This window comes from Gopherus evgoodei, chromosome 9 (genome assembly GCF_007399415.2).
Source record: "Gopherus evgoodei ecotype Sinaloan lineage chromosome 9, rGopEvg1_v1.p, whole genome shotgun sequence".
NCBI classification, from domain to species: domain Eukaryota; kingdom Metazoa; phylum Chordata; order Testudines; family Testudinidae; genus Gopherus; species Gopherus evgoodei.
The window spans coordinates 9,236,881-9,264,082 of record NC_044330.1 but is presented as its reverse complement, the minus strand read 5'-3'; the positions used below and the strand labels follow the sequence as shown (position 1 = coordinate 9,264,082).

General features: G+C 42.7%; 1 protein-coding gene across 1 annotated transcript; it reads left to right on the top strand.

Annotated features, from left to right (window-relative positions):
* The first annotated feature begins 1,659 nt into the window (after positions 1 to 1,659).
* Positions 1,660 to 18,526, top strand: LOC115657611 (anosmin-1-like). The gene is made up of 4 exons (XM_030575664.1): positions 1,660 to 1,748; positions 9,390 to 9,482; positions 16,925 to 17,157; positions 18,464 to 18,526. Exons 1-4 carry the CDS (start codon positions 1,736 to 1,738, stop codon positions 18,524 to 18,526), a joined length of 402 nt encoding a protein of 133 aa, XP_030431524.1. The 5' UTR covers positions 1,660 to 1,735.
* The last annotated feature ends 8,676 nt before the right edge of the window (positions 18,527 to 27,202 follow it).

Below are 27,202 nucleotides of genomic sequence, written 5' to 3'. Positions count from 1 at the left end.
GTGTGTTAGAGAAGAAGTGTACCTTGCACTTGAAGCAGAAGGTGGTGTGGTTTGTGATGGTCCTTAATTGTAAGTCTGATCTGACCCAACCTTAATTACACATGTATTTTGTTTACTGATGCACCCAGTCCTATTGACTTCAATGGGGGCTCAGCATTTATGGAAAAGAGGCCACTTATTTAGATGCCTGTCACAGGGTGCAAACACTTTTTAAGGAAGGTGGGCTTAGCTCCAGCTGTGACTAATTAACTGCCTCCCACCTGATGGGGCTGAGGTCAGGAATCAAGTGAGAGCCTTTAGATTACCTCATCCTTGGATACAAGGCCAACAACCAGCTTGGTTGGTAGAGAGACCTTCAGGGAAGACGTAGGTACCTACAAGATCTGCAAAGAGGCCAGGCGCCAGTATCTGGATTATCTATTTCATTTATATTGGACTGTTTCTGAGAAACAAACTCCTCCCTGGAGAAAGTGCTTTGAGATCTTCTGTCACAAGGTGCTACAGAAGAGCAAAATATTAGTAATATTGTCTTTGCGTGTTCTTAGGCATTACTTTTGGCTCTGATCATTCCCCTAGGTAGGCCGGACTACCTCCTCACGTAGCCGGTCTTTGCAGCTTAAAGGTTGATGAGAAGGGGAATGGCTTGCCCAGAAGATATCCACAGGATCAAGTCTATTTCAGTAGGTAGCTCCCTACCCTTTAACATGCAAAAGAAGCATCTTACTTAAAACCAACAACAAAACCCTAAGATACTTTTCTCCACAGTCATTATAGCAAGGGACCTTAAAACTCAATTGTAGATGTTAATTTAACCATTATGACTCCATTAGTCTAATTTGCAGGGAACATCTTTCACTAATTACCTGTGCTTCTAAATTAATCCAAATGTCCTTAGCTAAGAATTGTAGCAAGTCATAGGTCACTGCTCTGAGCTGCCATTGCATAGCTCAGGCCCTAGATGAAAGGAATTTCAGCGCTGATAGCAGGCTGGAGAATGGAAGCTTACATGACAGCTACTTAATCAGTGAACATAAAGACAAAGGGGCCATGGTTTCAGTGTAAAATTAGGCCATTGTTTTAAAAGTGGCATTTAGGTAGGGATGGAGTATGTCGATCATTAGCAGATAAAGGGACAGGCAAACTAAACATGAGACATTTCCCGTAAGCATTCCCCCTGATAGCTGGACTCCTGCTATACTCATCTTATTAGGGAAGCCAGAAATAGGTCCTTGGCTAAAAGGGATATATACCAAGTAACACAACATTTGGAATCAGATTTGGCACAGTCTGCGAATGGCTCTTTAAAGAGACATGATTATTTCAGAAAGTTACTTTAAGACATCTGCTATAAACAGGCTTTGTTGTTATCCCCATTTCACAAGTGGGGAAAATGAGGCATAGAGAGATTAAGAACCTGCTCCAAAGCCTGTTGGAGTCTTTGCATTGACTCCAGTGGGTTTGAATCAGGCTATATGTGACTTATGTAAGGTCACTCAAGAAGTCTGGCAGACATTGGAATAGATCCCAGATCTCCTTGATCCCAGTCTGGTGCCACAAGTAACTCTCCTTCTTCCAGTTATAAAATCTTAAAACTTCCTCCTTTTCACCTGTTCCAGGACCGCTAACCCATCACCTGTGGAGCAGGTGAAGAGATAAAAGCTTTGGTTCATCATAAGATGAAATATACAAGTGTCTCTTCCTGGTGTCTATTTTCTTCTCCACCCACCTAGGGGACATGGTGGGAACAGGTGAGACTTGCTCTCTGCTGTTTTTTTTCTGTTGTTATTATTACCCTAACCCATAAACATTATAATCTGAGGGAGGATTAATTGGCCAAGTCTGACTAGGTACCTGCTGGGCCAGGTTCTCAGCTGCAGCCAAGCAACACACTGTGCAGGTCCAGAGGGAGTGCAAAACTCCCTGTTGAAATCCTTGAATCCCAGGCTGGCTGTGTGCAGTCCCAGTCAGTTTTAATTTGCGGAACCTAAAGTCATCAGCAAAAGTTTAAACCCTCCTGCATCAGGCCATAGATTAACCATTAATTGCCTGGTATTAGGGAAAAGCTTCCCCTGCAAGTCCCAGTACATTACTGCATAATTGTTGATGACTGGGTTTTGAACGAACCATTCTCTGAAGCATCCATTCCTGGTTGCTTTCAGAGGCAGGATACTCTTGGCCTGATATACAGTGGCAATTCCTTCCTTCCTATGTGGAAACTTATCTGCTACTTTTCCTTCTGAGATTCCTCCAACTCTTTTAAAGCAAAGAAGGTCAGAGACAGTCGTTAGTCCATCCACCGTGGGTCATCCATCATTTTACGATAAAAAATTTCAAACCGTTCACCCCATTGATCTGTCATTGTAAGCAGATGACTGGAGTCTGCACTGTGCCTTTCAGCTATGCATTGCTGTTTGTGCAGCCTGGACAGGTAGTGGAGAATTAGAGGTGAAGAGGTGAACAGGAGAAAAAAAAGGTAGTAAAGCAGCTGCTTAATGAGTCAAGCTGCGTTCCAGTGGAAAACCACCTTTCCATTCTTTGTCTGCTGTTAATTATACAGGTTTTTAACCGGGGAACATATTAGCACTGTTACCACACTGTAATATGTTTCACCTCATGCAAGATCACTCTTTCATCTTTGTCCCATTTCGCTCATTCCTAGCAATCATCACAAGTCATTCGCATCCATCTTTTCTTAAGATGCCTTGCCCCTACCTTATGCATCTGTTGCCTTGTTTCTTTTGTTATAGCTAACAGCTGTTCTCATACAAAGTCTAGGTGTGAGAGGAATTCTAAGTACAGATGGTCCCAATCTGCAAAGTTCACATTTGGGTCTAAATAGTCCAAAATTTCAGTAGTATTTGGAGCTGCAATTTGGATCCAAGCCCATCTATAGTTACAACAGTGGATCAAAGTTGCAGATCCAAATGCTACTAAAATATAGTTAGGATTTACAATACTGATGTCTTTTATGCTGGTAGTTAGGCTGTGATTCTGTAAAGACTTAAACACAGGCTTAACCTCTATGCCGGTAATCTTTCTCTGTCATGTGAAATATCTCAGTTGGCCTCCTTTCTTTCCCGGCGGTTATTCTCATATTTGGATGACATGTTTAAAATAACCCAGAATGTCCCATATTCTATTTTCCTGCAGATCTTTTTCCTCCAGATGCCCCTAAGAACCTCAGACAGGGCAATTTTACTGTTGGTCCCGATGATTCTCTCAGTATCATTAACTGGGATGCCCCTCCTGAAGGAAACTTGGAAATCCACCATTACAAAATTTACTGAAGCCTATGGGTACCCAGGAAACCCATGATGGCAGCAAGGAAGGATAACTGGAAAATGAGAAAAGAGCACGTGATATTGCTGCATGTATTGCCTTCTTCGTTTTGTCTCAGAAATGCTAAACAGGCATCAGCAGGGGTAGCACAGAGTTAAGGTTCAAGAAAGGAAACCATCTCCAGCGGGAGAAGAGGAAGCAAATGCATTTAATATCAGTGTAGAACTGGTTCCTTACATCTCATCTGCTCAACTGAGATCCACTGGATTGTCTTTATGCTGAGATTGTATTTAATGGGAGCGGGGCAGGGGCTTCTCATTACAGGGAGTAAAAGGACTGGTTCTCTGGATGCCGAAAGCATTCTGATCTGTCAGATAAACAGATTATATTTTTAGCTGGTCTAAGGAATCAGCTACAGAGCTACCATGGATGGGAAGCTCAGATTTTCTCTGGCATCCTGCCCTGATTATTCACAGCCTATCAGAACTTAAATTCACATCTGCTTGATTTCCTACCTTGACTCCACTGAGTCCCAGCAGCACCATCACCTCCAGCAGCAGTAAAGTGAGGTGCATGCCTGCACTGGTGAAGAATCACATCTGCTGTGACTTGTATTTGCATCATTTCCTGGCTGGTGACCCAGTCAGTTCTCCTGTAGATTGGGTTACTTGAACCAAGAATTCCTTCCCGGGTGATATCTCCCAGAGTCCATCGATGGCAGTCATTCTAGCTCTGCGTTTGGGTACATCTATGCCTGTTTGTGACATCTCCTTCTCACTGTTTGTTTTTTTTCCCCAGTTTGGTTGTATCTGGCTTGCCTCTAGTTTTAATATATGTTTGTTAGTGCAGGGAGCAAAAAACAAACACAGATACTCTACTGGGAAATAGACACTTAAAAGTAAACCTACCTGTGCCATCAAAACTGCACCATCAAGCCCCTTTGCTTTCCCTTTCCTTACCTGATGCCTATTCGTGCTCTGGTGTCATTACACCCTAGTAAGAGTGCAAGCTCCTTGTCTTAGTACAGGTCTATAAAGTGCCATGTGTCTTATGACACCATAGAAATAAAAAGCAGTTATTCAGAAGTGGATCTATAAGAAAATTATACACGTGAGCATAACCAGGAGGGTAGGTGCTAACCAATCATGCAGCCTAGAAGATGTTTCACTTTTTTAATGACAACTATATATAGATAGATATTTTAAGATCCTAAATACGTGTTATCCTTTGTTCCAGGTGAAGTCTGAAATAGAACTGAGGATACTCCAGGCTAATACAGAGTACCTGGTGAAGGTACAGGCTGTAGCTTTCTGGGCACAGAAATGTTTGAAGAGTGCAAAGTCTCAACTACTGTTCAGTTCACCCCCACTCGGTGCATCATCAGCCCTTAGTTAATTTTGGTTCCAGCTCTGTCGGTCATTTTATTGTCTGTGAATTTTTTCCCTCTTGGAGTGAAGATTCCCATGAAGACTCTGACCTGCAGACTACCCTGAATTAGTAGGGAAACTCCGTGTTTTGCTCTCTCTGCTTCCTTTACTGCTGCCCTCTTACCTGCCCCAACTCCTCTGCTGCCACATTCTAACGTTCCATGCCTGTGTGGAATGAATTCGGTACTTCTCAGTCCAGTTTCAATTAGATGAAGGTGCATGTCACACAGCCACCACTACAATTATCCCCGGCTGAAACCAGTAACAATGGATCGCTATGCTCCAGCGCCCGCCCAGGTTTGAGGGCTCTTTCAGTGCCAACACAGCCACTATTCATCCTCAGTAGCCCCTCTGTGGATTGATTACAGCCCTTCCCAAGCCACAGCCTTGTGATCTAAAGTGCCTGTGGCCCAGTTAACCCTCCTTGTTTTCTCTTTCTCTCCAAAGAAGCAGAGTCTTTGAGTGAAAATCTTGGTTGGGAGTTTTCTCATTGACTTCATCCTTTCTCATCTCCCAAGATGGTCAGTCACCCCTTGTTCCCCCCTAAATATCAACAGTCCAGAACAAATTATAGTTACGCTAAAAAGATTGTTGTTATTAAAGTAATAGAAAGAACATAAAAATCTAAGCAAAACATTTACACTTCATCTCACCTAGGCACAAACTAGAATGTTCTAGTGCAAGAGGTAAGGCTGGGTTACTAAGTGTAAAGGATGACAGCTCTGACCTTTATATGTTAGAAGTCCAAAGACTCTTTTATGTGGCATGCAGACCTTGAAGCTGCAGGAAGTACGGTGTTGGTACATTTACCCTGAGGGTAGGTGATACCCAGAGCAGAGTATGTGACAGGAGCAGCTGTTAGGACATTGCACAAGGTAGTACAAGGAGCATCAGTGGACCATGACAAAGAATTTCTACCTCATTATACCTTGCAAAGTAACTGGTTTCTGTTCACCACACGCTGATCAAGGTCCCCCTCCCACCCCCTTCGCTGCTGGATGTTGTGCATTCACTGCAGAGTTGGCAGGAGGGATTGGCCTGTTGCTGTGTGCGCCGCAAAAGAAGAAATCCTTTGGCTGACCATCTGTCAGAGTGCAGATCTTGTATGCTGTGTGGATACTGGATGTGTATTGCAGATGTGCCCTTTGCTGCACCGTCTTTCTTTGTGAGAGATTACTGGGAAAGCAGAATTTACACAACTATTCCTGCAACTCCGTTAATCATGCCCTTTGAATGTTACCACAGCTGGGTTAGCACAAATATCACTCCTGTGCCCTGCATTATAAAAGGCAAAACTGCATCTCCACAATCTCCTTGTTCTCTGTGTATTTTCCACCTCTTTTCAGGGTTTAAATGAATGGATTGCTGATGTCATCAACATGTTGCTGTTCATTCATGCTGATATTTAATACCTCAGACACACACTCGACTTTACGAGCATCTTGCCCGTTGCAGGCCTTGCAGAATGAGGTGTTCTGGATAAGCCAAGTGGAAAAGATCTCGGAGGAAATCACACTACCAACAAACTGGCGTCCTCTGTCATTTCACAGGACAGACAGAGACATGGGCCGTAGCAGTGCACATTTCCTCACCCTGTTTTTCCAGGCGGCCACTGGGATGGAGGGTGACGACCTGTAGGGATGAAAAGGTAACTCAGTCTCCTCGTGCGTGTCCATCCATAGCCCAGTCCTGTTCCTATCGAAGGCAACAGCAAAGCTATTATTGACTTCAGTGGGAACAGGGTTAGGCCCTTAGTCTTTAGCTTTGCTACTGTGGCTACCAGAAAATGCATGTGATGTGTCCACCTGTCCAGTAGGAATTAGGCTGACACCTCCTCCCCCAGCTCATTTCACGTAGCCATCAGAAAGCAATAGCCTTCAGTCACTGCCAACCTCGGCCAAACTGAACCCAGTGACCTGGAGTAAAAGGCTCTGTGTCTCATTACCAGCCTGTCCCCAATCATACTATCTACACTAGGATATTTTTCAGTTAGTTCTAATGTTGGTCTTTATCCAGCCATTGAGCTGCAACTGTTCAGATTCTGTGGTATTTTTGAGGGCAAGTTTAATTTTTTTTACCTTATTCTACTGTAGTTTAAGACAACCAAATCATGGGTTTATTTAGACTCTACACAGTGGTCTGTGTATATGTATGTGTGTGTATACAGATTTTAAAAGAAACCTTTCCAGGATGATGTTCCTGAAGATTATTTTTTGTATTTACTGATATTTATGTCAGGTTGGAAGTCTGATATTGTTGTGTTTTATTCATACTGCTTTCTCTGTTAATATAGCGATAGTGCCTGACCCTGTAAACCCAAACACATGTGCATAGCTCCACTGAATTCAATGGGACTATTGGCACAAGTGAAGTCTAGTCATGTGAATAAAAATTTGCACCACCACGTTCCATGACTATGGGGTCAGTCCTACAAAGTGCTGATTTGCCTGCTGGGAGATGCTGAGCATTTTCGGCTCCTACTGAAGTTGATGGGCATTAACATCAATCAGTATTCTTAGGAGGTGCTCATCACCTTCCAGGATCAGGCCCTTACATCTCCTGTTGCCATGTTACAGCAGACTGTTACTATAAATATGTGATATCTCCATGTTTTTGCATTCAGATTCGAGGTCTGACCCACTCAGTCACACTACGGAGATATCTAATGAATAGCCAACATCCCGTGAAGTATGCCACTTAAGACTAGAAGCAGCATCCCCGTATTATTATGATTGTCAGTTGCAAGCGGAAGTGCAGTGGAAGAAAGGAAAAGGTAATGTAACGCAGGAATGAAATAGTGTACAATCAGTGTATTATGAAATTGTAACTCCGTGAGGAGTAAGTGGACTCATCTTAAGTTTGAAAATGAGGATATGTTGATGGTTAAAAGAGGTCATTTGGCTTCTAGCAGCAGGGACAGAGCCTGTAATGTTTGACGTAAGAACTGAATTCTTGGCTAAGCGAGTAATAAGTTGTACCACTGCGATCTTATCCTGTGAAATAAGTCTGATCAGTAAGTGGGTCCTGATTCATCAAAGCACTTAAATGCATGCTTAAGTCCATCACTATTCAGCAAAGTATTTCAGCATAGACTTAACGTTAAGCCCATGCTGAAGTCCCTTTAACTTCAGTGGGACTTCAGTGCTTGCTTAAGTCGAGGCCGTAAACATCAGCTTAAAATGTAGTCATTGCTTTTGAAATCATTTGGGTCTATACTGAAAGTTTTCTGTGTTGTGCTATGGAATAATATTTTTGTTTGACCAGCTAATGGTTAAGGGCTCCTTGCCATGCTAGTGCAGAGGAGGCGCTGGTAGGGCCCAGCAGAAGAGCACTTCCAGCTGAGTCCTCCACTGTGGACCCAAGAGCCACAGAATCTGGGCCAGGACTCCTTATAGGTCCTCAGGCTCTGCATTACGGGCAGCTCACATCCTCTGCCTTCCCGTTAGGGTGACCAGATGTCCCAGTTTTATAGGGACAGTCCCAATATTTGGGGTTTTGTCTTATATAGGCACCTATTACCCCCCATTCCCATCCTCATTTTTCGCACTTGCAATTTGGTTATTCTGCTTCCCGACCTCCAGCTGGCCTCTCCACCAGAGGGGTTGGCGTGGAGGCACTGGAGGGGGGTGGTTGGGGGGTGTGTTTATGTTGAGTTCTTTGAAAAATCAAATTCAGAGGGCCAAATTCTGCTCCTTGTTACACCATATAAATCCAGAGTAACTCCATTAACTTCAATAGAGCTGTGTAGGGTTTAACCCGTTGTAAATGAGAACAGTAAAGCTGGAAGAAAATTGGAATTTTCATTCCATAGGAAATTCTGCTAGTTCAAAATTTGTTGTCATCCCAAGCTGGAACAAAAATTTGAGATACTGGATTTTTTTAAAGGACTGAAAATTCCAAAAGAATTTGATTTGGAAATGTCAAAAGGCTACATTTCAGCTCGGCATAGCATTGAACTGTGACTGCCTGAGCTGCCACAATGCCTCATGGGAGTTTTAATTCTGGTGTTTCAAGCCACAATTCTCCATGAACTGGGCTCTGAGGCTAGACTATATCTCTAATAGTGCTCCTTGGTGATGGAACTCCCATAATGTATTGTGGTAGTTCAGCTAGAGCGGAGACTGGTACGTCAAGGGAGAGGAGAAGGAAGGCATGAGACAACTGAATTACATCTCCCATGAGGTGGCTTGGGCAGATGAAGATCAATGTTTGGCCAGAAATGAAATGTTTCAATATGACAAACCAAAATATTTCAGTTTGGCTTTACCTGACCCAGAATTAAATATTTTGTTGCAATTTTCCCAATGGAAAAACCAAAAAACGTTGGCAATACCAAAATTTTTCACTGGAAAATTTCAGTTGTCAAAACTGCATTTCCATCTAAAAAACCTTTTTGATAGAAAATTCCCAACCAGCTTTAAAGAATGAGGTTTTCCCCCAGAGGTAAAATCCTGGCTGCATTGAAGTCAAGGAGAGTGTTGTTATTGATTTCAGTAAGACCAGAATTTCATCCATGGAGTTTTTTCTTTTGCAGCGGGAGGGAATTGTGTGGGCCTATATCTGGAGGTACCAATGCATCCTTAAAGCCAATGGCCCATTTAAAAAAGAGACAGTTGTGTGTCTCATTGCTTCATCGGAGGTGCGGTTCCACCAAGAGTAAGACGTTTTTGGTTTTTATTCCAGAGAGCCACAAAGAGTCTAGCACGTACTTGTTAAAATGGAAACCTATAGTATGTGCTGCCAAGTACAGCAGCAGAAGAAAAGACAGCCGTTCAGGTAAGTCCTGGACTCCACTGTGCTGTGTTTAAAAGCATCGCTGTGAACTGTTTATGTGAAGGGGAATCAGTGCGGAATGCTGTAGGTGCCAGGTGCAGTCCTTACTTCTACATTAGGAGCTGTGCTGTAGATCATAGCGTCTGTTCATTTGGGCATGATTCACCTGCTGGAGAGGCTTCTGGTCAGTACAGAAGCAGCAGATTTTATTAACCGCCAGAGAGTCCAATCTGGGAGCAGACATTCAGTCCTAGGCTGCAGGCAGATTATTAACAATCTCCTACGAGCAGGCAGCAATTCCTTGTATTGCTAGGTCAGGGAATGACCCTGAGCTAATAATTTTACCCTGGGGCAAAGTGATATGATAATAGCCAGAGAGAGAAGAAAAATAACCAGAGCAGGGGTAGAGGGAAATAACATTTTCTTTTCAGGGGAAGTTTTTTTTCTCTAAGACATCTTCCTAAGGTATATGGAGCTTCGGAAGACGTGTTGCTAAGTTTGTTCGGAATTCTTTTATTAACAAAACTAAATACAAATACAGATGGGTCTGGACCAGAACCCTGGATCTAAACTAGGGCTGTCAAGATATTAAAAAAACTAATTGCGATTAATTGCACCGCTAAACAATAATAGAATACCATTCATTTAAATATTTTTGGATGTTTTCTACATTTTCAAAGATATTTATTTCAGTTACCACACAGAATACAAAGTGCATAGTGCTCGCTTTATATTATTATTTTTATTACAAATATTTGCAGTGTAAAAATGATAAACAAAGAAATAGTATTTTTCAATTCATCTCAGTCCACTCAGTCCTCAGCCAATCACTCAGACAAACAAGTTTGTTTACCTTTGCAAACCTTAATGTGTTGTTGCTACAGGAATCATCTCCAAAGTGCAACATTATTCTTCTCTCTACAGAATGCTGCCAGTGCAGGTTCCCTGGACTGCATCGTCTTAGGTACTATATGTGCTGACTTCAGAGTTGGGTTTGAGCATCGTTTGCAACTACCTCGTGTTGTAATTTAGAATGGGGAGGGCCAAGCAATACTTTGAAAAACTCTGTGCTGGGCCAGGCTAAAACACTGCTTTAGAGAAAGGGTTTTAACATACTCTGCTCCATCCGTATGCTAGCTGGCCAGACTGTTCTAAAGGGGCTGATCAGGAATCCTGTTTTAAATGTGATTTTTAAACACAGCAGCGAAGCTAGTGTAGATGGGGCTTGGCTGCTTTCCAGCAATCCTGACTGTCTGCTGAGAGAGATAATAAAAGCAATTGATAGCAAGCTTGTTAACAAGGTTCAATAATACATTATAGAAGCTGAAAAATAATTCTAACAAGCTTTCTTGCCACATTCTTCAACCCGGAGCTGGCTGCTCCCCACTGCACTCCAGCCTTCTACAAATTAATGCATGCAACTTTTTCCTTCTAGCTTGGGAGCAGGGCAGAGAATGTGATCAGTTATTCCCTTTGGATGAAGCAAAAAGAATTGCTGGACTATTTCTTAGGCCATCAGGACATTAACTTCTAAATTTAATGCACAGAGTTTACGGCTTCCCTGAGCAATGGAGATGTGGCTGGTTTTGAAACAGCTTTGAGTTCGACAAAGTCTATTGCCCCTATGAAAAAAGCTGTGGTGAGTGATGGTTCATGCATATTTTCTTCAATTGTCTATGAATTAGAATGAGGAGATTTATGAATTGTCGCCCATAAGTCTCTATCCTACCTGCTATAAGCAGTGTCCAGCTATTCCACACAAACACTGCATTTATTACATGTGGGCACAATGCCTGTGTGTAAATTTCATCTTGAGCAGCTATTGAAAGAAGAAGCTAGAAGCAGGCAGGACTTGACCCTACAGTTCATGGGAGCAGCTGTGCCTGTCTGTCAGGCTCAGTCACACCAGAGAACACTGGAAAGTGGAAATTATAAGAGCATTTTTACAATATCTCTATAAAATACAGTAGCATGAAAATGGGCAGGCAAGGGACCAACCGTGGTTGGAAGTCCAGTGTTCTGTCCCAGGGCTGAGGGCTAGATGCTGTTATCTTTTGTTTTTAATAGGGCTGTCAATTAATTGCAGTTAATTCACGTGATTAACTCAAAAAAATTAATCACGATTTTAAAAAGTCGTGATTAATCGCACTGTTCAACAATGGAATGCCAATTGAAATGTATTAAATACTTTTGGATATTTTTCTACATTTTCAAATGTATCAATTTCAGTTACAACACAGAATACAAAGTGTACAGTGCTCACTTTATATTTTTATTACAAATATTTTCACTGTAAAACATAAAATAGATTTCAATTAATCTAATACAAGTACTGTAGTGCAATCTCTTTATCATTAAAGTGCAACTTACAAATGTAGTTTTTTGTTACATAACTGCACCCAAAAATAAGACAATGTAAAACTTTAGAGCCTGCACGTCTACTAAGTCCTACTTCTTATTCAGCCAATCACTAAAAGAAACAAGTTTGTTTTTCATTTACGGGAGATAATGCTGCCCACTTCTTAATTACAAAGTCACCTGAAAGTTGAGAACAGACATTTGCATGGCACTGTCATAGCAGGATATTTACGTGCCAGATGCGCTAAAGATTCATATGCCTCTTCATGCTTCAGCCATTGTTCCAGAGGACATGCGTCCATGCTGATGAAACTTGTTAAAAAAAATGCGTTTATTAAATTTGTGACTGAACTCCTTGGGGGAGAATTTTATGTCTTCTGCACTGTTTTACCCACATTCTGCCATATATTTCATGTTATAGCAGTCTCGGATGATGGCCCAGCACATGTTGTTTGTTTTAAGAACGCTTTCACAGCAGATTTGACAAAATACACAGAAGATACCTGTGACAGGTTTGGGCCCTTTGGGGTGTCACCTGATGTACTGGGATGCAGGGCCAGCTCTGGCTTTTTTGCTGCCTCAAGCAAAAAGAAAACAAAAAACAAAAAAACTGCGGGATGGCCGGAGGCAGGGTGCAGGGAGACTTCCTGCGCTGCAGACGTGTCCTGGGCAGTGGAGTGCATGCCCTGGCTAGCAGGGGGAGGGGCAGGGAGTGGGGATGGAGAGAGAGAAGGGCTTCCTTAAGCTGGGGCGCCTGCCACGTGGCCCCTCCCGCTGAGCCGCCTGCAGACGGAGTGTGCAGCCCACTCCCAGCAAGGCGCTCCCCTTCCCTGCGCCACCGCCCCCTACAGGGTGGCCGGAGCAGCAAACCAAAAAAATAAAAGTGCAGGGCGGCTGAAGCGGCGAAGAAAAATAAATAACCTGCGGAGTGGCGAAGCAAAAAAAAAGGATTGAAGGGAAACTGCCCCTTAGAATCTGCCGCCCCAAGCACAAGCTTGTTCAGCTGGTGCCTGGAGCCGGCCCTGCTGGAATGCCACTGGATCAGCCTGTTCTGCCGGCCTGGGTCCCCTTTACCTGGTCTTGCTGGGTTAGGCTCAGAAGCCTCTTCCAGCCAAGCACACAGGCTGGGCCACACCCAGCTGCACAGAGAGACAGAGATCCACTCTGGAAAGATTCAGCCTTAGGGGCTTGTCCCAACACCCTGGTGCTCATTCCCTTTAATGGGTACAAACCCAAAGATTTTATGAGATGTGCCCCCTCCCTCAATGTGGAGGGAGATAGGCACAACTTCTTGCCCTCCCCCATTAGAAATTACATAAACTGGGTTATATTATAAACAAGCAATAAGTTTATTAACTACAAATGGTGATTTTTAAGTGAATATAAGAGATAACAGGCAGAACAAAGCAGATTACTGACCAAATAAAGTAAAATACACAAGCTAAGCTCAGTATACATAAGAAACAGGTTACAAAATGTAATTTCTTACCCTAAATATTATTTTAGGCAGGTTGCAAAGTTTCTGTGGTTCAGAGTTCCAGTTATATTCCTTTTTGGAGTGGATCCCCTCTCTGTCTGGACTCACCCTCTGCCTTCCCTTCAGGTGGCTTTAGCAGTCTTTCTTCTTGGGCAGACCGGCCATGGACAGGAGGAGTCCTGTTTGCCTTCCTCCCCACCCTAAAAAGGATTTACATAAGGCGGGAATCCTTTGTTTCCCAAATTTGACACCCCCCCCATCCGTTCCAGTGGAGAGTTGCAAGAAGTCTCAGGTGATGTTTAGTATTAGGTGACAAGACCACCTGACTCTGTCGTATCTGAGCGTCTAGGTAGCAGTGGCAGTATGGAGCGTCTGCAGGAAGGCCAACCCTTTTCACAGTTCATTGTCCTTTCTGTTGAGTCATCAGCTCTGTCTGGCTTTTCTGTTGTTGTACCTGAAGTGTTAGCAGTGGGCGTCACCCAAAGTAGCTTAGTTGAAATACAGATACCTAGTCAATATTCCCAGCTTCAGATACAGAAATAATACAGGCATACAAATTGGATAATTGCATTCAGTAAATTATAACCTTTCCAATGATACCTTACAAGACCCATCTTGCATAAAGTACATCTCAGTTATTTCATATTCATATCATAAGCATATTTTCATAAGGAACATGGAGTAAAATGTCACAATACCAATATGAAATTTCTAAAGATAGCTACAGCACTTGACCCAAGGTTTAAGAATCTGAAGTGCCTTCCAAAATCTGAGAGGGACGGAGAGTGGAGCATGCTTTCAGAAGTCTTAAAAGAACAAAACTCTGATGCGGAAACTACAGAACCCAAACCACCAAAAAAGAAAAGCAACCTTCTGCTGGTGGCATCTGATTCAGATGATGAAAATGAACATGCGTCAGTCCGAACTGCTTTGGATTGTTATTGAGCAGAACCGGTCATCAGCATGTATGTATGTCCTCTGGAATGGTGGTTGAAGCTTCAAGGGACATATGAATCTTTAGCGCATCTGGCATGTAAATATCTTGTGAGGCTGGTTACAACAGTGCCATGCAAACACCTGTTCTCACTTTCAGGTGACATTGTAAACAAGAAGCAGACAGCATTATCTTCTGCAAATGTAAACAAACTTGTTTGTCTGAGCGATTGGCTGAACAAGAAATAGGACTGATTGGACTTGTAGGATCTAAAGTTTTACATTGTTTTATTTTTGAATGCAGGGTTTTTTTTTGTACATAATTCTACATTTGTAAGTTCAACTTTAATGATAAAGAGATTGCACTACAGTACTTGTATTAGATGAATTAAAATTTCTTTTGTTTTTTACAGTGCAACTATTTGTAATAAAAATAAATATAAAGTGAGCACTGTACACTTTGCATGGTGTCAAGTATCAGAGGGTAGCCGTGTTAGTCTGGATCTGTAAAAGCAGCAAAGAAGGTGCCACAGGATTCTTTGCTGCTTTTACTGTACACTTTGTGTTCTGTGTTGTAATTGCAATCAATATATTTGAAAATGTAGAAAACATCCAAAATATTTAAATAAATGGTATTCTATTTGTAACCCTTCTGCCCCTCTGAGTTGGCAGCAACAAGGGCCAGGTTCAGTATCCAGGGGTTCCGTTTCAATAACACAATGCATAACCGGCTCAAGCCTCCACCCAGTGACCTGGGACACTCACCTACCACACCCCCCTGGGCACCTCTAGGAGGCAATACTTCCCCTCTCGCAAGCACGGAGTCTGAGTGTAGCAAAATCCTTTTAATAAAGAAAGGAAACAAGGCGGCATCCCATTGGAGAAACACCACAAACAGGATTATAACACAGACCATAAGCAAAAACCCACCTCCAAATACATTTGGCAATCTCCTTTCCCCCTTAGGGTCTTAAGCCCAATCACCCCAAAGTCCAACAGCCCGAAAGTCTCTGGTCAGTACCACCCCAGAATTCAAAAGTTTATCTGCAGAGTTTTACCCTCCCAGCCTGGGTTGAAATGGGGGGGAAGTCAACACAAGGTGTTAAGGGGCACCTTACATGGGCCAGGGCCAACAGCTCCGCCTCTCCGTGGAGTTCTGCTGCAGCCTTCACCACGATCAGCTTCACTACACCAGCTGTGCCACTTCTCCAGCTGTCCCTGCAAACCACTTCACTCCACTCACTGTTCCACAGGCTGCTCTAACATGGGGCAAACTGCTCCACTCTGCCAGTTGCTTAACGATAGGTCTTCAGGCTCCCCCACTAGTTAACACAGCACTCAGTGATCTCAGCTCTTAGTAGGGGAGCCCTGGTGCTGGTGCACTATTGGCTCAACATGAACTCAGCTCAGCAGTCTCTAGATGGACTCCTAATGAAATCAAAATTAGCTCTACTCTTTTACAGTGGAGAGAGAAAGCTGTGCAATTGGTGTTCCAAGCTCTCAAAAGGGGCCCATACCATCAGATACACACACCAGTCATCCCCCCCCATCACTGGGTGTTGGAACCCATGTCCCTTGTTTAGCAAGTGTCACTTAAGTTATATTGAGACATCTCTGTCATAAAGCAGTCTCGTAGTTCCTCATTCACATAATCAGGTGGCAACACTTTATTTATCCTGCCCTAATAACAAAGAAATTGGGGAACCCAGAGCTGTCAAAATAACCATCCGAGGCTGCATTGGGCTATGCTGGGCGTGCCCATGCAAATATCTGAGAATTCACACTTTCTGAAGTTCTTTCCACACTTCCCATAATTCACCACCAGATGTCAGGGTAGAGCTCATCCTGACTGCTTACATATGATTGTTTAACAGCGCGATTAATCGTGATACATTTTTTAACCGCTTGACTGCCTAGTTTTTAATATACATTCTATCCATGATTTGACATTTTAGGAGTTTTCACATTGGGATTAGGGTGAACGTGTAGCAAATGGTTCAACAAATCCCACTGCAAACTGCAAAGTTAGAGGCCTGATCCTGCAAGGTGCTGAGTGCCCTCAATGCCTATTGAGTTCAATGGAAGTTGGGGGCACTCAGCTCTTCAAAGGGTTTCAATGAGGTGGCCCAAGATTTATTTAGGGGACAATTGGGTTCACTTTTCTTATTTATAAATTACCTAAAGCTCATCTGTAGATGTATATATCCATGTATTTATCTGGCCTTATCACTGTACTGGACGAGCAGCCTGGAATCATGAATGCATTTTATCCTCATCACACCTCTGTAAGGTAGGGAAGGAATATCTCCATCTCACTGAGCACAGAATAGATTAAGTGACTTGCACAAAATCACACAGGAAGTCTGTGGCTAAATCAGGAACTGAACTGGGCTGCCTGAGTTCTAGTCCTGTGCCCTGTTCATAGGAGGCTTCCTTTTCCTAAAAATAAAATATAATCAGTATTTTAGCAAAAAAAAGCTTCCATTCATTCATATCACGTGTGTTCTATAATAATCAGTACTTAAATTCATCCTGAATTACAGATATCTGGATTTGTAATTTCTAGCTACAAGAAGTATATTTATATAACATTGTTTTTCTTTCTGACTGTCCTGTCCAACATGGACAGTTTTATGACCATATCTGCTTCCCTATTTGTCCTGTTCTTTTAAACCAGGGCACCACCAGCTGGCTAGGCAAATGATGTTGAAACCCGAGAAGCTAATGGCTTTCAGGAGTGTAACTGGTTCCATCGAAGGAGAATTTTACCAGCAGGCTTTGCTGAGACACCGATCACACCTGCCAGTGACTGGCTATCAGTTTAGCTGGACAGAAATCTCTAGCATCAGTCAAAAAGCTGCTGTCCCTGATTGTCGTGCCTCCCAGAGACTACTACTTCCTCCTGTAAGGGTAATCAGTTTCAGTCCACTGATTACGACACTTTCTATTAGAGCGCATTAGGAATTTTCTGTAATATGGTATTTATTGCTGGGAGCTATAAGACCAGGCTCATTGGTGCAGTGTCTCTGCAGACAAATCACCATCAATACACTCTGTTCAGACATTCAGCTCAGATCTTTAATTTCCTTCCTTTACCTGTGGTCGTTTGTCTTTGGCTAGGGAAACATGCAGAACTTCCTACAGAATAGGGAAGGGATATTTGCTAAATGGCTGTTAATACAATCACCTTTAAAATGTTTATTGGGCAAAAATTTTGCTCTTGGCTAGACTGTTGTAAATCTTGTCTTCACAGTAGCTAATCCAGATTTACACCAGTGTAAATCCATTGAAGTGGATCAAAAGTTTCACACTGACTTCAGTAGGCTTTGGATCAGGCTCTACATGGACTTGTGGACTGGGAGAAAAGAAGGGTATTTAAACATGTTAGCTACCAGATTTTAACTAACACTCATGTAGACAGGCTTTAATACCTTTAAAAGCATGTTAACTGGTCATGATAGACACTAAGCTCTGCCTTAGAGTCAGCCATGACCAGCTAACATGGTTTTAAAGGTGTTGAATTCTGTTTCTGCTAGGTCACAAGTAATGTTTTAAAAGTGTTATGTAAAATGTGTTTTAAAAGAAGACCTTTTCCCATAGTCTAGACAAGGCTAATGGCAGCTGAATTTGGTCCACTCTCTACTGATCTGCCCACTTAGCATTGCCTAGGAAGGCTCAGACCCTGCAAATAGGGTTGGATGATTTGGGCATACGCTGCCAGTTTGTTACAATGCACAAGTGCCAGAATATAAATCTAGCTAAACCAAATAAAAACATAGAGGGGTTGGTGAGAGACACTGGGCAGATACTGTTTTAAAGTGCAGTAAAATACTTGTTGAATAGTGGTGAGTCTAGGTGCTGTTATAGAACAGCAGTATGGCCTAGCAGACAGGGGACTCAGCTAGGAGATGGGAGTTCAATCCCTTGCCCTGCCACAGAGCTATAGTGTGACTCTGGGCAAGCCATGTCACTTCTGTTTCCTCTCCCATTCCTTTGTCCATTTAGATTTTAAATTATTTAGGGCAGGATGTAGTGTCTGTCACTGCCTGTGTGCAGCATCTGGCACAATGGGGGCCTGGCTGCAGCCAATGCTTCGAAGCACTATGGCAATGCAAATACTATGGTAGACATTTCACTTCAGTGAGATTTTTTTTTTTAAATATAAGAAAAATCATCTGAGTGTATTCTGTTCACTCACCTCTTCTTCCCTTTCTAGGAGCAACCATTCATAATAATCAATGAGCTTAAACCCTCAACCACTTACCAGACTGACGTTTAAGTGCTTTCAGACACTGGTCATGGGCCAGAGGCTGAAGCTGCAAGCTAATAAGGTTAGTTATTCACCTGGGGCCTAATTCTGCAAACTCTGATGCACATGTGGGATTACTCACATTAGTGGGGTTACTTGCATGAGTTCAGTGTTTGCAAGATGGGGCCTCGTAGACATGCATTCATTCTAAGGGCACTAATCATACAAATGTTCTAATTTTGAGAGGATTTGGTGCTCTGACATTGAAATGCTGCTGTTGCTTCTGCTGCTGCTCGCCATTTGGACAGCATGGGTGGAACAAAGATTCCTATACATTTAACATGTTACTTGCCTCTGGTCTGGACAAAGTGCTAATCTGACCTGCATTTAAAAAGCCCATGAATGTCAAATGAACTGGCACATCGGTTTACAATGAAAACTGATCTCTTGCCATATCTCTTGAAATACATGAATATTGTGGCGGATAATCACTTAGTACCGCATCTACAAGAACAACAGGTCCGAGGTTTACACAGCCTCTTGCTCCTTATTAGAGTGTTCCGTGTTAATCTGTAATCTCAGTGAAGGAAACGGGAGATTTCAGAGAGCAAGGAACACAGAATGGGGACCTTTATAGATATGCCAGTTGTCAGCTAAACTGTCCCAGTTTTTTCACTGAAGAACTGAATTGTCCCCCTCAGAAATGCCCTTCTTCATTCATCATACTGACCTGATGCAGTAAAATACATGAGTGTATCAGACTTTGTACATATGTAAGTTTGAGGTTTAAATCTGTTAAATACCAGCTGTCGGTTGTAGGCAAAAAGCCTGGCACTCTTCTTATGTGTACGCCTTGCTGGAGCTTTGATAAAGACCAGGATCATTGAAAGGTTCATCCTGAGTTCCCTATTTCATCCTGCTCTCCTAACGCTTAGATTTTTGAGCCCTATACACAAAAAAGTACTATCAAACTCTTTCATATATCAGGGAGGAAATCACATAACGAAAGGGATGTTGATGAAGAAGAAGTTGATATTCCTTCACATTCCCATGACTTCACAACATTTGGTGTACCTACAGTCATTTTGAGATGTTCAATTTTATGAATATTTTGATTTTATGACCTCCTTAATCCCCAGTTAGTTCATAATATAAAAGTTTCACTGTAATACACTGCATTGTGATACTTGGATTGTCACAGCACACAGCTTTCCAGAAGCAACTACAATAGTGGTATAACCTTTTGGATTAGATTCTAACCTTCTGCTAGAAGAGGCTTTTGCCTAGTGTTTCAAGTTCTAACAAAGCCAGTATTAAAAATGAAGAGCAGTAACAATGCTGTCCCATTCCAATTTGTTTCTTATTCGGTTTTCATTATTTTGTTTCAGATAAAACAAACGTCATACTCTCATAACAATTAAAAGCAGCATGGTGTCAGTAAATAGTTTAACATTTTACCGTCAAGTGAGAGATAATATACTGGTTCCAGTAGAGCTCCATCTGTAACCACTACCTCCAGGAGGAGTGTTCCCCCAGTCTTCTCCCTGATATGACATGGGTTGAGAGAATATAGCCATACTGTTGTAATGAAAACTATTCCAGTAAACTGGAAGACAGTGGATCAGAATAATCCTGGGTATAACTATACTTGACCCAGTGTAATTTCTGTGACTCAAAGATGCAGTAATGTACAGTAAGAAGTGTTTTGCCTTGAAAACTTTCTAGATCTTTCTATTACTTATCTTATATGACCCCCATTCCAGTAGTATCTGAGTACATCACAATCTTCAATGGGTTTATCCTCACAACAGCCCTGTGCTATCATTCACTGGACTGCCAAGCCTTAGGCTAATGACCTAACCACTGGACTATCCTTCCTCTCTCAGACAAGATTTGCCTTCCATCGGAAATATTTGTAAAGACTGTAATTAAGAAAACTGTAAATGTTTGCATTTAGCAGAATGAGAGTTAGAATACCAGTGTTTGTCTAAGAGCTATTAAGGCTCTTAAAGCATCAATCCGATTGTGAAGACAACTGGTGAAATTTTCAAAAGCACCTAAATTGCTAAGCTGCTTTTGAAAATGTTAGCCAATATAATACTTGGCAGAGGTGTTGTGAAAAGTGGTGCAGTCCTGATTTTTTTGAAAGACTGGTACCCCGTTGTTGTGACCTCATACATGCGAGCTCATGCTATACAAAGGATGCCATTTTGGTCTACAAAATGACCCCCTCCACATGGCTGCATGGAGGATGCCATTTTGTTTCTTTATAAGTCTCAGAATGGCATTCCGACCTCAGTACATCACTGGTCATGACTCGGTTAATAAAGCTTTTTGAGTACTTTGAACTTGGTTACTAAGTTTTAATACTGTATTATTAGGTACAAGATAGAGGTCAAGATTTTGATTTTGGGGGACCCAACCTGAGCCACCTTAAAGAGACTAGATTTTCAGAAACTGCTGAACACCTGACCTCTGAAAACAATGCTTCTTTATGTGAGCTCAAACTGGGAACCAAAAATGGTGGCACCCAAAGTCCCTAGTCATTTTGCAGAATCTAGGCCAGTAATTAAAAAGAAAATAAAAAAAAAAAGCTTATGGACAACTTTCTGTTTAGAAAGTATATATCTTCAGGAAGAGTGTCATACTAGAATACATGAACATATCAAAATATTTGTAAGCTTTGTTTCCTAAAATACTTGCCAAAGAGAACCACCCCTACATTTGCTGTAGTTTTATTTAGTTCACTTCTGAACGTACTTCAACTTTTTTACTCATTACAGTTCAGTGATAATCATGAGCCATTCTTTTTAGGTGACAAATCTGAGTAACTGTCCCAGACTGAGGGGTCAGTAGAGGACATTTTGGAACAAACTGATAAACTAAACAGTAATAAGTCACTAGGACCAGATGGTAGTTACTCAAGCATTCTGAAGGAACTCAAATGTGAAATTGTAGGACTACTAACTGTAGTCTGTAACCTATCATTTAAATCAGCTTCTGTACCAAATGACTGGAGGTTAACTAATGTAACACCAATTTTTTAAAAGGGCTGTAGAGGTGACCCCAGTAATTACAGGCTGGTAAATCTGACTTCAGTACCGGGCAAATTGGTTGAAAGTATAGTAAAGAACAAAATTGTCAGACACAGATAAACATGATTTGTTCGAGAATAGTCAACATGGTTTATGTAAAGGGAAATCATGCCTCACCAATCTACTAGAATTATTTGGGGAGGTCAACAAGCATGTGGATAAAGGAGATCCAGTGGAGATAGTGTATTTAGATTTTCAGAAAGCGTTTGACAAGGTCCCTCACCAAAGGCTTTTAAGCAAAATAAGTAGTAATGGGATAAGAGCGAAGGTTCTTTCATGGATTGGTAACTGGTTAAAAGATAGGAAATAAATGGTCAGTTTTCAGAATGGAGAGAGGTAAATAGTGGTGTCTGCCAGGGGTCTGTACTTATTCAACATATTCATAAACGATCTGGAAAAAGGGGTAAATAGTGAGGTGGCAAAATTTGCAGATGACACAAAACTACTCAAGGTAGTTAAGCCTTAGGCAGACTGCAAAGAGCTACAAAAGGATCTCTCAAAAGTGGGTGACTAGGCAAAAAAATGGCAGATGAAATTCAATGTTGATAAATGCAAAGTAATGCACATTGGAAAACATAATCCCAACTATACATATACAATGATGGAGTCAAAATTAGCTGTTACCATTCAGGAAAGAGATCTTGGAGTCATTGTGGATAGTTCTCTGAAAACATCCACTCAATGTGCAGAGGCAGTCAAAAAAGCGAACAGAATGTTGGTAATCATTAAGAGAGGGATAGATAATAAGACAGAAAATATCATATTGCCTGTATCTAAATCCATGGTATGCCCACATCTTGAATACTGTGTGCAGATGGGGTTGCCCCATCTGAAAAAGGATATATTGGAAATGGTTCAGAAAAGGGCAAGAAAAACGAATAGGGGTATGGAACACCTGACATATGAGGAGAGATTAATAAGACTGGGACTTTTCAGCTTGGAAAAGGATGACTAAGGGGGGATATGATAGAGGTCTATAAAATCATGACTGATGTGGAGAAAGTAAATAAGGAAGTGTTATTTACTCCTTCTCATAACACAAGAACTAGGGGCCACCAAATGAAATGAATAGGCAGCAGGTTTAAAACAAACAAAGGGAAGTATTTTTTCAGATAATGCACAGTCAGCCTGTGGAGCTCATTGCCAGAGGATGTTGTGAAGGCCAAGACTATAACAGTGTTCAAAAAGAACTATATAAATTCATGGAGGATAGGTCCATCAATGGCTATTAGCCAGGATGAGCAGGGATGGTGTCCCTAGCCTCTGTTTACCAGAGGCTGGGAATGAGTGACAGGATAGATCACTTGATGATTCCTGTTCTGTTTGTTCCCTCTGGGGCACCTGGCATTGGCCAATGTTGGAAGACAGGATACTGGGCTAGATGGACCTTTGGTCTCACCCAGTATGGCCATTCTTATATTATGTTTTGTGAATGTATTTATTTCTAAGTTTGAAGTGAGATGCACAGATATTCATATGTACCTGTATGTTCCATACACTAAAATCCAGGAACGATGGAATGCTAGCCCTTTGATGATATCTTCTGCTTTACTCTGACTCTGAAATGAAATGGAGTAAAGTACATTTGCCTCTTAAAGTTATTTCAGTTGTAATAATGTTTATTTGTGGTTGAGTTTCCCTGATTGACTATTCTTCTATTGCTTAGCGAATGCAGGCGGATTGTAAGCAACCTCAAAATAAAACATGATTATGTGAAACTTGACCTCTACCTACCAGAACCTACTATTGCTTGGCTGTCTGTACTTAAGAGGCTCAGCAACCAGTTGGTTCACTGTGTATTATGGATCCCCTTCTAGTAGCTAGCTGCTCCGCATGAGAACGCACCACTGCTACAACATAATGGAGCTACTTCTTTAGCTTAAGGATGCAGCTTTTTATGCTGAAGGTCACCTGGTGCAGCCCTCACTGATGACCCATGGGGGTAGGGGATTTCATCTATATGGAGTTCAAAGCCCTTTTATTCCTGAAGGAACTGAATCCAGCCTATGTTCAATGCAATGAAGCTTATACTCATGATCACATTAAGGCTTCAAGTTTGAATACCCAAAGGCTGTCAGGCTGTCAGCGTTCCTTTCGGTGTGTTTCTTAAAGCCCCATTGCCTGGCAGCATATGATTATGTGAGAATCTGGTTTGTTAAGTGCGTTACTAGCCATTGTAGATGCAGAAAAACCTTGAAAATGGGACCTGAACACTCCCTAAAGGCTCAGAAGGCAAATAAAACTAGCCCCAAATGGATTATTATTATTTTTAAATCTCATGATTTTGGGGTCTGACTCATGACTGTTAAATGCTTGGGATTGATAATACCAATGAGTGCTTACATCAGGCCAGGATTTAGAGGCTGACCTCATGTTACAGTGAGGTAGAGAGCCAGGGAGAATTGCAGGGTCTGTCTGTGTCAGGTAGCTAGATAAAAGAGTCTTTCCATTCACTATAAGTTACAGTCCTATTGTGCTCCCTGAACTCTGCACAGCCCATCTTCCTTTCTGAGGTTGCTGTTTAATGGATTAATGAAAGCCAGAGGATTGTGTAAACTGGAATGTTGATCACTTAACCATTCCAGGGCTGGACTTACCATACAGAAGAGCAAATGGTTGCCTAGGGCAGCACAGTGTTTCGTGAGAGAGAGCCGAGCTGGACAATTTCCAGTTTGCCTAGAAGAACAGCAAAAAAGCAACAAGCCCTCAGTCTGGCACTGAACCTACTGTTTCGTTTGCAGCATTACCCCATCACGGTACAACACTCCTTTGTTACAATATTTCACGATCCAGTTTCAATACCCAGAGGAACACGGACAGTGGTAGATGCTGCATAATCTCAAAATATTCGTCTCACGCCACAACCACACAAAGCTGCAGCAAAGTCCATGTGGGCTGGCTGCCTCCCAACATTCCCTGCTTCGTTGACCCTCTTCTACTTGGAGGAGATATTGTAGCCTCTTCTCACAAAGGTTACCAAGCCAGAGAAAATGCAGCCTTTCCCCTCCCTACATATATAGAACTTCCTATTTCCAAAATACTGTGCAGCTATTCTCACAGCACAGCTGGGAAGCCGGTCAGTATTATCTCCATTTCACTAGTAGGGAAACTGAGACACAATGAGGTTATGTTCTAGATCACATAGGGAGGGATAAACTCTGCCCTCTCCAAGGAAATTCCTGTCTGTAGCTGCACCACAGGAGGAGAGGATTTGGAATGTGCCATGGGGCACAGTAGGTCAAAAGACGAGCCTTTAAAGGCTCATGATTGTAGCCTTGGGGTGCTCCCCTAAATAAACAATGACAATAATTTCTCAAAGTGAATGAATGGTTGTTAAATTATTTGATGTCATTGGGTAATAGGGTCTGTAGAAGGGGAAGTGTTGTAATAAACTAACACGTATGTACCACTGTCTTCTACTGGATGAGATTAGTACTGCTTATCTGTGTGTCATAGGCTCCATACTGTTAACAACTAATTGCAGAGTTGTCAGCTATCATGATTTCATCATGATTCTCCTACTGTGTTTCACTTTTAGTTGCTCTTGATCTCCCAATTCCCAGCATCAAACTCACTCACTTTTTCCCATTTAAAATGTCTGCAGTGAGCTATTACTTAAAGCCAGAGGGTGTTCTCTGTCAAGATGACTGGCATTTCCCATCAGCCTTTTTTCAGGGGGTTGTGCATATGTAACACTGACAGACCCCAGTTATTGGTGGGCAGGATTGAACCTTGGACCGTTGGTTGCTAAATGCATGAGTCAAAAGCCAACTGGCTGTTAGCAGACTCATTCTATCTCTCTCTCTGTCAGGGGTCCGCAACGCAGTGCCTGTGGGTGCCATGGCACCCGCCAGGGTGTCTAAGTGTGCCTATGTACTGGCCAGCGGACAAGCATCTGCCGAAATGCTGCTGACAAGCTGGGTCATCCACAGGCGTCGCCACTGAAATGCTTCCAATTTTCAGCGGCGACGCCTCTGGATGCTGCTGCTTGTTGGTGGCATTTCGGCAGCAATGCTTATTGATATTGCTGCTTGTCCGTGGAATTTCGGCAGATGCTTGTCCGCCGCCATGGTCCTCTGTGGCTCGTCGTCTGGCACCTGCCAGATGAAAATGATTGGGGACCACTGCTCTAAGTTGTCTTGATGTCACTAGATGCAATACACCCAGATGGCGTGTGGGTTACACATATGTCTGGGCTTTCCAGGACATTGCCTCTTTTTTGATCCTCTGTCCTCTTGTCCTAGTGGATTTTTCAAATAACAGGAAATGTCCTGGATTTTTGCAGAGCAGGTGCTGTAGTTCAGAAAGAGCCATGATTGCTTCCCCTGCATCCGCAGCTGATTGGTCCTTTCCCCTGCAGCCACAGTTGTAGGTCCTGGGGAGGGAGTCCTGCAGGGAGGCCCTGACTGACAGCTGTTGCTGCATCCTGGGTTAGCACCAGCTGCCCTACCACTGTGACAGGGAGCGGCACTATTCCCCCACTTCCAGTGAGTACTCCTGATGCAGATACCCCCTCCAGCTCCCCACCCAACTTCTTCCCTGCTGCAGTGTCCTCTTTTTGGGAACCTGAAATATGCTAACCCTACTTGTGCCTTCAGTAGAAATGGCTACCATCTCCCATTGTTTCCAATGAGACAGAACTCTGGCTGCCTTCAGGAAAGATGGGTACCTCCTAGGGTCAGGAAAGTGAAGCCAAAATAGCAGGGGGACTGGGGAAAGGAGAGGGGCAGGAAAGAGGATGAGAAGGGGCAGGGGGATGCAAGGCAGAAGAGAAGATAGAGTAAAGTTGGCAGGAAGGAGAAATGGGGGTTCAGGAGAATGCGGAATGCAGGAGGAGCCTGGGGAATATGTGGAGCAGAAAAGATTGAAAAGGTGCAGGAGGGAGAGTGAGGGAGTTAAGGGGAATGTGAGGGATAGGAGGGGGATCAGTGCAGGGGAATTGGAGGTGGCAGATAGTAAGAGGTAGGATACAGTAAAGTGAAACAGAAGGAACTATGGGGGAATTAAATGCAAAGGCCAAGTGTAAGACAGAAAATGATGGGGGGCATGGAAGGAGAAAGGGGCTGGAGCAGGACACTAAGAGGGGTAGGGAGAGAGATGGGGAAGGGAGTTGAGCAAGTAGGTGGGGAGGGAGATGGAGAAGGATGGAATGATAATTCCCCCAACCACCAACCTAAAAGTGAGGTGCACGTAAGTTCCCTCTGGACAGCTAAGTGAGAAGCTACGTATTTTTGTATGTGCAGGTAAGAGTAAATTTTGCCCACAACCCCTCAACAGTCAGAAGGCAGACCAGAAGTTTTTGTTTTAATCGCATGATTTTTAAGCCAGTGATGCTTTGGGTTCCAAGCGCTGGTTCCTGAACACTTGGCATTGGCACTAGTGCCATGGCGGGTTCTCCTTTAGCTGAGACCCATGATTTAGGGAGAGGTGCTGGCTCTGTCCCTGTGAAGTTTGGAGTGGCCAGGGATTATTAGAAATGCTCTCAGACTCTCGCCTCTAAAATAGCCACCCTGTAACCAAATCTACTGGAGGGGCAATAAAAGCACCCGGAGCAGGATGGATGGTGGGGGCAGAGAAGGGTGCCGAAAGCTGCTGCTAGGGGGCTTTGCAA